The following is a 12,802-nucleotide window of genomic DNA, read 5'->3' as shown; positions in this document are numbered from 1 at the left end:
CGTCTAGACTGTGTCTCTGTTTTTTTGTTACTCATCTGGTTGCCATACATCATGTTCTTAAAAGACTTAAAGCTCTCACACATACACTTTAGTTTAAGATCACACCCCCATCCAGCTAGCGCCCCCTCCTCTCTCATAAGCCTCTCAGACAACCCGAGCATGAGTCACAATCAGACTCACTTCTGCTGGGGGTCCCAGCCCCCTCTCTCACTCACACATACACTTACAGCCCACACGGTCATTTCCACAATGACAGACCACACACATCTGACCACCTCAGGAATGACCACACAAGCACACACACAGTCCGTTTTGATCTCCCACTCTTTGCCTCTTTGTCTGTCAGACAAACACACATGTATATACACTCCACTCATTGTGCCCAACTACAAACATGTACCCCCCCAGAGGCTATTCAGACCTGACCTCACATATACTGACCCCACACACTCTGGCCTGCTCCATTCACTAGTCCATCCATCCGACCAGAGTCATCTTAAACCTTGAGTGCCGTTCACTGAGGCATTCCTGTCTACAAATGTGTCATTGTCCACCGGAATACTGTGGAATGCCATTGGAAACTACGTACAGGCTGGCACTATTCAAATCGCTCATCCTCCTGACGCACAAACGGCCACCGCGCCCTCCCTTGTTCACATTTGTGCAGGCTGGAGGAAGAGTAAACACAAACAAACAAGAACAAACAAATGGGACAGCTGGGAAGGCGAGAGCAGCTAGCAAGCCCCAGAATGAGCAAGGCCTTCTGACCTACAGCACACTTTGAAAATAAAGGTTCGAGTGTTCTTTTCTTGCACGTCGAGATCGTAATGCATGGCCATGATTCAGTGAGGCGTGGGAACGAGACCTCATTAAGTTGTGGCCATGCATTAGGATCTCGCTCCCACACCTGTCCCACAAGTTAATTATTGTATTCCCACACCTTACTAAAAGTTGGAGTTGAAGTTGGGACGTTGTGTAAAACATAAATAAAAACGGAATACGATGATTTTCAAATCCTTTTCAACCTATATTCAATTGAATACACTACAAAGACAAGATATTTAATGTTCAAACGGATAAACTTTATTGTTTTTTTGCAAATATTCACTCATTTTGAATTTTATGCCTGCAGCACGTTCCAAAGAAGTTGGGACAGGGGCATGTTTACCACTGTGTTACATCACCTTTCCTTTTAACAACACTCAATAAGTTTTTGGGAACTGAGGACGCTAATTGTTGAAGCTTTGTAGGTGGAATTCTTTCCCATTCTTGCTTGATGTACAACTTCAGTTGCTCAACAGTCCGGGGTCTCCGTTGTCGTATTTTGCGCTTCATAATCCGCCACACATTTTCAATGGGAGACAGGTCTGGACTGCAGGCAGGCCAGTCTAGTACCCGCACTCTTTTACTACGAAGCCACGCTGTTGTAACACGTGCAGAATGTGGCTTGGCATTGTCTTGCTGAAATAAGCAGGACGTCCCTGAAAAAATCGTTGCTTGGATGGCAGCATATGTTGCTCCAAAACCTGCATGTACCTTTCAGCATTAATGGTGCCTTCACAGATGTGCAAGTTACCCATGCCATGGGCACTAACACACCCCCACACCATCAGAGATGCTGGCTTTTGAACTTTGCGCTGGTAACAATCCGGACAGTCCTTTTCTTCTTTGGCCCAAAGGACACAACGTCCATGATTTTCAAGAACAATTTGAAATGTGGACTCGTCAGACCACAAGACACTTTTCCACTTTGCGTCAGTCCATCTCAGATGAGCTCGGGCCCAGAGAAGCCGGCGGCGTTTCTGGGTGTTGTTGATATATGGCTTTCGCTTTGCATGGCAGAGATTTAACTTGCACTTGTAGACGGAGCGACGAACTGTGTTCACTGACAATGGTTTTCTGAAGTGTTCCTGAGCCCATGTGGTGATATTCATTACAGAATAATGCCAGTTTTTAATGCAGTGCCGCCTGAGGGATCGAAGGTCACAGGTATTCAATGTTGGTTTTCTGCCTTTCCGCTTACTTGCAGAGATTTCTCCAGATAATCTGAATCTTTTGATGATATTATGGACTGTAGATGATGAAATCCCTAAATTCCTTGCAATTGCATGTTGAGAAATGTTGTTCTTAAACTGTTGGACTATTTGTTCTCCCAGTTGTTCACAAAGTGGTGAACCTCTCTGCATCCTTGCTTGTGAACGACTGAGCCTTTCAGGGATGCTCCCTTTATACCCAGTCATAACACTCACCTGTTTCCAACTAACCTGTTCACCTGTGGAATGTTCCAAACAGGTGTTTTTTGAGCATTCCTCAACTTTCCCAGTCTTTTGTTACTCCTGTCCTTCCAACTTCTTTGGAACGTGTTGCAGGCATCAAATTCAAAATGAGTGAATATTTGCAAAAAACAATAAAGTTTATCTGTTTGAACATTAAATATCTTGTCTTCGTAGTGTATTCAGTTGAATATAGGTTGAAAAGGATTTGTAAATCAATGTATACTGTTTTTATTTATGTTTTACACAATGTCCCAATTTCATTGGAATTGGGGTTGTAAGTCATGGCCACACACATTCTTTTTATTTATACAGGATGTCACCAGTGGGGCTCTGCATGGACACAAAATATCCAAGCATTTTCATTTGTGACTTTTTTTTTTATCAAGTCAAACTGTTTGTATACAAAAGATGCTGATGTGACTGGTTCCTCTCACATAGGGACAATTGAGTTTCAGTCCAAAATGCTGTATATCCATTTGTGACATGCAGCTGAGGTCAATTGAAAGTGTTTTTTTTATCTTATTAAAAATCCCTTAAAAATCATTATTAATGTATTAATGATAATGTAGCATTGATATTTCTTGTATTTGTAAAGCCCACTCCTAACAATGTATATCATAAACTTTTTAAAAGTGGTCTATGGTAAGTGGTAATGCATTTTGCAATGAAAGCCTTCACTTTCTCAGACAGGTGTATTGTTCCTAGGGCTTAACGATTTGGGGGAAAATATTTAATGGTGATTTTTTATTATATCATGACTGCAATTTAAATGACCATAAATCTTAATAAAGTCCAGGCCTGTTATTTTGGCCAGGAAGACCTGAATATCTGCAGTTTATGGCTTAAAGCTTTAATTTTAAATTTAGATTAAATGTTTCCACTTAGTCCTGCGATGGACTGGCGACCTGTCCAGGGTGTATCCTGCCTTCCGCCCGAAGACTGCTGGGATAGCCCCCCCATTGCACTGCAATGCAGCAACTGAGATGATTGGGAAGGGATTATGAATGGGGCTCTGTATGTACAGCATTGCTTAAACCTTTCAAAAATTCAAAACTGATCATATCAACTGATGAAAATAAAATACCTATTGTCAACTCAATAATTCAATGATTAAATAATAATTAAAGAGGAAATCTACCAATTTTTAAAAAAATAAATAATTAAATGGTTATAATGTAAATATAAGAAAATGTAAACATAACAAAAATTTCATCTAGAGAGGTTTGAAGTGAAATGCTCTGTTTTAGATGAAAAAAAAAAACCAAAGGTCAGAATTGTTCACAGTAATGTTGATAGGAACCAGACTTCTGAAGAGTTTTAATGCCTCTGAAAGCTCATTCACAGAGAGTTATATGCTGCCTGATGTCTGACACATTGATTTGTGATAAAGTTTTGGCTTAAAATGTTTTTTATTCAATTCATTTTAATCCATTCAGGGGACATGCAGGGTGTTGTAAGGCAAAATAGAAAAGAAAAAAAAAAAACTTTTTTCAGGTTTATGTTTATTTTAGCAACATTGCATATAAAAACTGAGAAGATGTGTAGGTTCACTGGTGGTTTGGATAGTAAACAACATGGCCCTACTTGACCTATGGTTTGTACAGTGCACCACTTCACATCAAGCCACTTTTACTATTTACTGTATGTTCCTCCACAATTAATCACTTCACACTGAGCCACTCTGAACGACTGTTTGCATCTTAAGGACAGAATTATTCAGAAATTTTGAAAACAAAATAGTGGAAGGCACCTTAAGTGAAAATCAAATTTGTACAGTTTTCCACTTATCACAAACAATTAGCCATGATGTTTTATGATCAAAGTTCACTTTTTTCATTTTTGAACTGGAGCTACGTAGGGTAATGTTCTCTTGTCCATTTTTTTAATAGAAAACAGTATGTCATACAGTATCAGGACGAACATAAGCAAGCCTTATTAATGACTCAACTTGCAGCAAGTATTTGAGGACTGTTTACATAAAGCTAATTAACATGAGTGTTCATTACTTCTTAGCTACATTAGCCTTGTAGCTTTAGAGATGCTCTCCCACTGGCCCACTAGCCACTGCTACCCCTTTAAGGGAATGCACATGGACTTCTGTGCATTTGCATGAAGAAAGCTTGCAATGTTCATGAATTTCCTACGGGAATCATACTTAAAATCTTTCTAAAAAGGTTTCCAGATCACATGATCTGACCAAAACAAAGGCACTATGTGCAGAAACAGTATACTCAGGATAGCGTAGGTCATTATGGAGATGAATCGCCCATATTAACCCTGCACAAAAACATCCATAGGCTAGTTTTTGAAGACTTAGATGTAATCCTCTGTAGTTCAGAATGGGTCCTGTAATTTCCTTCAAATGCTGCGTATTACACTGACAAGCATATGGAACCAACTTTCAATGGAAAAAAAGCGGCCTGACAATTTGGGGGATTTTCTCTGGATCAGAAATATGATTTAAATGGCCACATTGCTGTCCATTTCATTTCTTAAATGAGTCTTTGATTGAGTGAAACCAGAAATGAGGCATGCTTGATTCCTCACGTATTTCATCACTCACTCACACACACACACACACACACACACACACACACACAGAGAGAGAGAGAACAGCCCCAGTGTGAAATGCTTCAGATTTATTCAAAATGACCAAAGATGTTTTCAGAATGATACTGGCAGAAAGTCAAAAAACAAGCAATTATAAATTCTTTAACAGAAAACAGTGTCAGCTTTGTACAATAAATATCAAGTTATAGACCCATTTTGCACATAGTACTCAAAAATGCACTAATTGACCTTCATGACATTCTGGGCCCAGCTTCACAAAAGTGTACCACAAACATCAGTGTAAGACATTAGAGTGCTCAAGACTATTTCAACACTGATGGAAACCAGGCCGAGCACATTAGAGTGCTCTCGAATAAAAGCAGGGTTTACTTTGTTTTGATGGTTGAGCTTACAAATATATGTTCAAATATAAATATCTGATTAACTTGACTGTCAACAGCATTTGGATTAGAATTGAGACTAAATTGTTTAGAATAAGTTTAGGGTTAGGTTTTCTGAGAAGGAGAAGTTTGAGGAGTATGTTAAGTCTTAATTAAACTTAACTTTTTCCTTAATTGATATTTAGTTAAATGTAATTTAAAGACAAAGTGCACATCAACAAAAGTAGTGGACCATCAAAATAATGTGCCAACAAAAGCAGTGCTCCTAAACCTGGCCCTGTAGGGATGGTGTTGGAGAATTTTTTAAAATGAATTTGAATGATTTATTGATATCATGATGAATTAGGTCATGTTACATCACAATATGTTTTTCTAAGAATATCATGTCATGTGGATATAGTCAGCTCAAAGAAGACTGACAAACTGCACGCTTCATTACAAAGAGAGCACAATTAGGTCTGTTTAACTGGAAACTGAAAAGTGTAGCACTGTAACTTATCAAAGTTCAGAAAACTAAATACTGTGATGCACATTGTGTATCATAAAAATGCATCATGATGTTATACCTTTGCCATATTGCTCACCGCTAAATGACATCATTGTAATGGGTTGCTGCCAGCTTCCTTTCTGTTTGTCATGTTAGCATGTTTGGCCAAACTGTTCTGTTAACAACCCCTTATTGAGTTGAGGTACAGAAAAAACTCTAGGATCGGGAAACACTTGAATAAATCAAGCCCACTGAAAGCACTCAGTACTCCATGTCACTACAGCCAACGAGAGAGGTGCATTTTTCACTTCATTTTTCAGGCAGTTCCTCAAAGAAAATGAACAGAGAGAAAACACAGGCATCTTTTCCACAACGCCTCCCAAACAGCATTTAGCATTCAATTCACTTCTGGCTTTTTGCTTGTTTGTCTTCCTGAGTTTGAGCACATTAGTTAAACGAAAGCCCATTTTGGCAGGTGGTTAATAACCACAGCTGGATAAAGCACTAACTCCTACATTCTTGCACAGGGTGGTGGGCCACATTCTGTAGATAAGGAGCAGAATGTTGGAGGGGGGCATGTCCTGTTGCAGTCAACATTTCATTCAGCCCTAGACCGCGACCTTAAAGCCAATCGAGTGTTGGGTTACAGCAGAGAAGCTGGTACAGCTCAGTAAGCCAGCAGAAATGAGCGAGGCTCCTTCTGGCCAAGTTCTCTCTTCCTCTTTCTCTCTCTCATAACCCCCGTGCCACACAGAAGGGACCTTTGTGAAAGCGATCCGGCTGCTGACCAGTGAGCGAGCGCTGTTTAATTAACCTTCTCTCCAGCCTCTCTCACCACACTCTCCTGTTTTCTCAGGAGGGTCAGAAAAAGAAAGGCATAATCTCTCATTCCAGCACACCTTAGACAGACACACACACACACACACACACACACACACACGTTTGCTTTCAATCAGGAGAGGGAGGTGGGGGGGTTCCTTTCCTCGACTCTATTATAATAATGCAGAATTGCTGTTGTTGCACGGCAGGCCCGGAAATTGGCTCTCTAAGACTGGAAGAGGGCTGGGTTTTCAGTGAGGGGGGCGAAAACAGTTGGGGAACATCCTGGCGACCGCTAGCCCAGACGAGGGGGAACAATAGTGCCTCTCCGACCTCGCTGCCCGAGAGAGAGAGAGAGAGAGAGAGAGAGAGAGAGAGAGAGAGAGAGAGAGAGAGAGAGAGAGAGAGAGAGAGAGAGAGAGAGAGAGAGAGAGAGAGAGAGAGAGTGATTAAGATTGGATCTGAAAGGTCTGAAAGCTTTTAATAGTGCATAAAACAACTGAAATGCCCAAAGAGAGGAACAAATTCATTGAGAGAGAGAAAAAAAAAGAAAGAACAAGAAAGAAAAAGGTGAAAAGAGAAAAAGGGAGAAAAGAAAAGAGAGGGTGTAAGAGAATTTTGGAGAAAGAGAATGTGCAAGAGAAAGAGAGCATGTAAGAACAGAGTGCAAGAGAATGTCGGAGTAAGACAGACAAGAGAAATGAAAGAGGGACTGTAAAAGTGGTGGAGAGAGAAAGACAAAAGAGTATGAGAGAGAAGAAAGAGAGCATGTGCAAAAGAATGGTAGAGGGAGCGAGAGAGTGAGAAAAGAGGAAAAGAAAGCAAGAGAGATGCAGAGGGAGAAAAAGAAAGAAAGAGGCAGAGAAAGAATGAGAGACCATCAGAAAACGAGAAAAAAAGTGATATAGAGAAAAGGACGGATAAAGGAGAAGAGAAAAATGAGATTAAGGGAGACAGAATGGGAATGGGAGACAGATGGATAGATGGATAATAGATGGCTTAAGATTGGATCTGAAAGAACTGAAAGCTTTTAACAGTGCATAAACAACTGAAATGCCCAAAGAGAGGAACGAATTCACTGAAGCTACAAAGATGGGAGATTTTAAAAGCATATGAGGGCAACAGTGTTGGCGAGTGTGCAGAGGACGAGCACTACAGTAAATAAACTGCAGGAGCCTCTCCCAGCGCCGGGCTGCGTTTCCTCTCAGAGCGTGCTCTAATGTCATGATTGGATCGTCAGCGCTGGTGAAACAAAAGGAGCGAGCGATCAGACGAGATGATCTGCCAAGGTTGTGTGAGGTCACGGCGAAGGCAGGCGAGGAAGACAGTGGATTAAAGGCTACGCCCAGCATCGCACTCAGCGGGTGCAGAGCATAAAAAGGAGTAAAAACAGTGCTGAAAGGCCGCATACCCCACCCACCCTGATCTGATTATCAGTAATCAAAATCAGCGGCGTCAAAAAGAGAGATGAAGTCCCTGAAGCAATGACGCCATGAGAGCATCTCATAACAGAAAGAGAAAGAGAGAGAGAGAAAATATCAAAAGGAGGGACAGGAAAAGAAAAGAACTTGAGAGAAGAGCGACAGAATAAAGAAAAAAAAAGAGATGAAAGCAAGACAGAAAAAAGAAACAGAAGACAGAAGAACAAGATAGACAGAAATAAGGAAAATAGCTAAAGAAAGAGGGAGTAAAGAGAAGAAAAAGACAGAAAAGAGAAAGAAGTAAAAGGACAAAAAGGACAGAGAAAGTTACAGAGGCTATAAGAAATAAGAAATAAGAAAAAGACAGTGTGAGAGCAAAAATAGGACAAAAGAGAGAAAGGAAAATGAAAAAAAGACAAAAAAAGAGAAATAGAAAGCGTATGTGGGAGTGAGTCCATGGGTGTGCGTGTACAAGAGAGGAGTGTGAAAAAGAGAGAAAGAAACAGTGTCCTCTAGTGGCAAAAGCATGAATGACAGTCTGCAGGTCCATTAGAGGACTGAAGGTAAAAACACTGCAGGAGCTGCAGCCTCAAACAGTGAAAACCTGAGCAGCCCCTCCACTGCGCTACATAACAGACACAGACATGTCCAGCACTGTGACAGTGAGGCGTCTGAGACCAATACTGACAAACACTGAGCCTTTGAGGTCATTACATGAGGAATGGAAGAGAAATCCAAGTGTCCATTGTTCATTATGGACAGGAATTGAGGGAGTTGGAAAATCAGCTACAGTGGCTTAAATCATGACTCAGGTCACAAACCTCTCCAACATCTAGAGCAGTGCTGGCTGCAGGCCAGCTTAAGTCTAGCTCATACATGAACAGTTAGAAACTGGCATGGGACAGCAACACTTCAGGCTTGAATTACGCAAGGTATCTGAGCTCTGGCTCAAGTCTGGGCAGAACAGCGACAGGACAGCAGCAGTGAGTTCTTTCTGCGAGGCTGAGAGGGTGATTGAGTGCGAAGGGCACGCAAGACAGAGTGTGTGACTTTTAAACATGATACACCCTCGTCTCATCTCTCGCCCACTTCCCACAGCGATTGTCTGACCTAGGCAAGTTCAGACACGTCACCTAGAACACAAACACAGACCACTGCAGATCTTTCCCAGAATGCCTCGCCTCACCTCACCAGCCATGGCTTCCTACTGAGATCACACAGAAACCTTAAAGGGAAATTCCACAGATCAAAAATTTCTGCATAATTAAATCATGCAGATGTAAACAGTGATTCAGTGTGTTTTCAAGTGAAATGATCTGTTCGAGGGAAATTTAAAGAACTGTGAAGAACTGTTCACAGTGGTGGTGATAGGAACCAGATTATTGACTGTTTAATGTCTCTAAGAACTCCCTCCCAAAAATGAATGTCAAACATATGCTGCCTGATGTCTGAGATGTTGTTTTAAGACAGTTTTAAGGTAATGTTATTTTTTTTAATACATTCATGGTGGAGAGGTACATGCAGGTAAGGTAAATGTTTTCTGATTTACCACTATTTTGCGAACATTATGTATAAAAAGAAAGCAGAAGACATGCATTTACACCAGTCCTTTGGACAATAAGTAAGGTAGCTATTTGAGCTGTGGACATCACAACCCCTGGTTGCTATCATCACACAAAAAGTAAAGAAAAAGTCTGTAAGCTTCTCTACAATTAACCATTTCATATCACATTCTGAATGAGCAATGGCTAAAATTAGCAAAAGCTTGCAAAAAATGTGCGGGTTAGGGAGTACATAAGGAAACAGTATGCTTAACACAGACTTCAAGATCCCTGAACATAAGATCACTGTTACAACAAAACCCCAGAAGTGGTAACCTTATAAAAAGGAGAAAGGAGGGGAAAAAAAAGTGAATGTATGGTATTGCAATATTTTTTCCAAAGTAATTCCAAGTCCATGTGTAATAATTTATTCACTCAATGTAAAGAGTGAAGAGTAGCAGGCATTTTCAAATTCTGTAAAATAAATAAACAAACAAACAAACAAAAAAATAAAAGGGTTGGGCAGCGTGGCAATATTTTATTGTATCATGATAAATTACATCACAGTAAGCCTTTCTGAGCATACTGTCAATAGGGCTAAGTATCATTCAAAATGTTTTGATACTGATACAAATGCCAATACCTTAACTTTGATACAGACTCTAACTGATGCTTTCCCTCTCATCGATACCTTCTTTTAAAATTCAAACCAAAAGGGGGTGTGGCTTAAACCAGACATGAGTTTGAGGTGCTACAAATTATCTTTTACTGAGCACATCAGACTGCAAACTAATTAAGAAGCGCTGACGTTAATAACGTGCATAACGTTGCTGTCCAGAAGCTCATTTGAGCTCAGCAGCTGTCCTTTACACTGTGTGGATTGGACAAACAGAAATGAATAAAATCTCTCTACATTAACTTACAATAAAAGTAAAGAACATTTTTGCCTTTTCTTGTAAAGTCACTGTTATGGACAGCAACGATAAGCAATATTATTTAGACAGCCAATTAGCTGTCTGGATTCTGGAACAAGCATGATTATTGGCCCACTGACACTGATAAAACTGAAAAATTGAATGCCATGGAATTTTTCAATAATTTTAATAGTACTGACGTAGTAACAACAAATTATTTCATCAGTACTAACAGAACACTGACCAACTGCATATTTCATTACAAAAAGATCAAAATAACCATGTTTAACAGGATTTAGTGCATCATGCAAAATGTAAAAAAAAAATGTATTCATCATTTTGGCTTTTGCCAACATAAACTTCAGAAAAACTTCATAATACCTATCATGTACTGTAATAATATCATGTATTGCGATATTACATTTTTGTCTTGTTGCCCAACCCTAGTATTGAGGTTCTGATATTACAGTGATGAGTGATTTGTGTATGTGTGAGCATGGGAATGTACTAAACAGGCTTTGGTCAAAATAAGAATGTTTTGGTGATATTAGAGGCTTTACGGAAAAAATCTGGATCAGGAATTGCACGTAGCAGTAACAGATTGTCCAGTGGGTGCATGTAGATGTGAGAATTTATGTGCTTATTAGAACAGTCTTTGGTCTAGTCAGGCATTTTTGGTGATATACTTTGGTGGTATGGTGGCAGCGTCCATAGAGATTTGCACCAGCAGTGATTTGTGTGGAGTAACTGGTACTCCAGTGATGCCCATGGTGTGTGTGTGCACTGTGTAGCAGTCAGTGGCAGGTTGTGTTTAATGTCAACAGCAGTGTCTATGCCTTTCATATGCTTTCCCATCAATGGCCTCCAGCTTCAAGATAAGCTGGAGAAGAAATGAAACCTCCAGTAGCGGGACACCATGTCCAGGCATGCCCCGCTCTGCTGGTATTAAAGCAGCCTGGAGCCATGCTCACACTGTGTCAGTAACACAAACCCCACAATACCTCCCACACAGGAACATTCAGGTGGTGACTGGACGATCCGATCCCGGCTTAGATGAGCGTTCATGTGAAGGAAACAGGGTTTCTGTACGAATCTCTCCTACCAAAGTCCAGAAGACAATCCTCCTCAGTTAAACAGGATCGAGTCAGGATCTCTGTTGGCCATCTGAGCCATGTGCTTCAAAATGTCCTTCTTAGTGATGATCCCCAACAGACACCTACAGAGACAGAGCGAGAGCGACAGAGAGAGAGACAGAGCGAGAGCGACAGAGAGAGAGACAGAGCGAGAGCGACAGGGAGACACAGAGAGACACAGAGACCAAAGAAGGGGGAAAGAGACAGAGTGAATGCAGGAAAAGGCAGAAAGAAGAAAGAAAGGGAAAAGGACAAAGAAAAAAAGAAAGGATGAGAGAGCAGGGGGAAGAGGGACGGGGTAAAAAAGGGAAAGGGAGAATGAGTGAAAGTGGCAGAAGGATGAAAGAGAAAGGGGGAAGAAAGAGGGGAAAGACAAAAGAGGGAAAGACAGAAAAAGAAGAGTGAAAGAGTGAAGAAAGTGAAAGAGTGAGAGAAAGAATGATGGGGAGAGAGTAAAAACCAGGTGAAGGAAAGTAAGGAAGAAAGACAAATTGTGACAGTTACAGAAAGAGAAAGAAAAGATTGACAGGTGAAAATTATTTCAGTTGAGTAGTAACAAAAACAACTATCCTAATAGTGACACACAAGCAAGACAGAAGAGCTTCGTTAGTTTTACTCTGGAAAAAGAAATGTGTGCACACTTATACACACATGAATATTCCACATGCGTGCGTGCGTGCGCGCGTGTGTGTGTGTCCTGAACAGTTTCTCAATCCCTCAATCGCTCACAGATGTCATTTCCATTTGTTGTGCTGGGAGTAAGTCTGGCTCCAGGGATGCAAAGAAAGATAAACAGCCTGCTCATCTTTCACTTGTGTGCACACACACACACACACACACACACACACACACACACACACACACACACACACACACACACACACACACACACACACATATCAATCCAGTTAAGTTAAAGGCAAAACATAGCCCAGAGATGCCTCTGCTGGAGGCTATAGAGCATAATGAGCTGAGAGATTGTGATTTCAAGGGTCAAAGCCACAATTATGTTTTCAGTGCTTAAAGTCAGGAACCACCCAACTAGCAGTAACAAGCATAATGCTAGACTAATCCCCCATTATCATTTTGTATTAAAAAAGAGAAGCTCAAAACATTTGTTTATATATATATATATATATATATATATATATATATATATATATATATATATATATATATATACACACACACACATACACATACACACATACACAAATACATAGTGGACTGACAAACTGTTTGAGTTCCATTATTCAGTTA

At 40.5% G+C, this 12,802-nt stretch overlaps 1 protein-coding gene across 2 annotated transcripts in view; it reads right to left on the bottom strand.

Annotated features, from left to right (window-relative positions):
- Positions 1 to 4,893: 4,893 nt before the first annotated feature.
- The window catches only part of clcn5b (chloride channel, voltage-sensitive 5b), a 33,142-nt gene continuing 25,233 nt past the window's right edge, over positions 4,894 to 12,802 (bottom strand). The window contains exons 13-14 of one of the 2 annotated variants that reach the window (XM_037546612.1): positions 11,512 to 11,625; positions 4,894 to 6,870 (exon numbers count right to left, since the gene is read on the bottom strand). In XM_037546612.1, coding sequence (XP_037402509.1) covers positions 11,535 to 11,625 — 91 coding nt within the window. In that variant the 3' untranslated portion in view covers positions 4,894 to 6,870; positions 11,512 to 11,534. Of the gene's footprint in view, positions 6,871 to 10,005; positions 11,626 to 12,802 lie in introns of those variants that run through there. The other variant, XM_017710281.2, reaches the window with a different exon arrangement.

Source organism: Pygocentrus nattereri, chromosome 2 (genome assembly GCF_015220715.1).
Source record: "Pygocentrus nattereri isolate fPygNat1 chromosome 2, fPygNat1.pri, whole genome shotgun sequence".
Lineage (NCBI taxonomy): Eukaryota > Metazoa > Chordata > Actinopteri > Characiformes > Serrasalmidae > Pygocentrus > Pygocentrus nattereri.
Note: the sequence above shows the minus strand (reverse complement) of the source record. Positions and strands in the feature narration are given on the sequence as shown.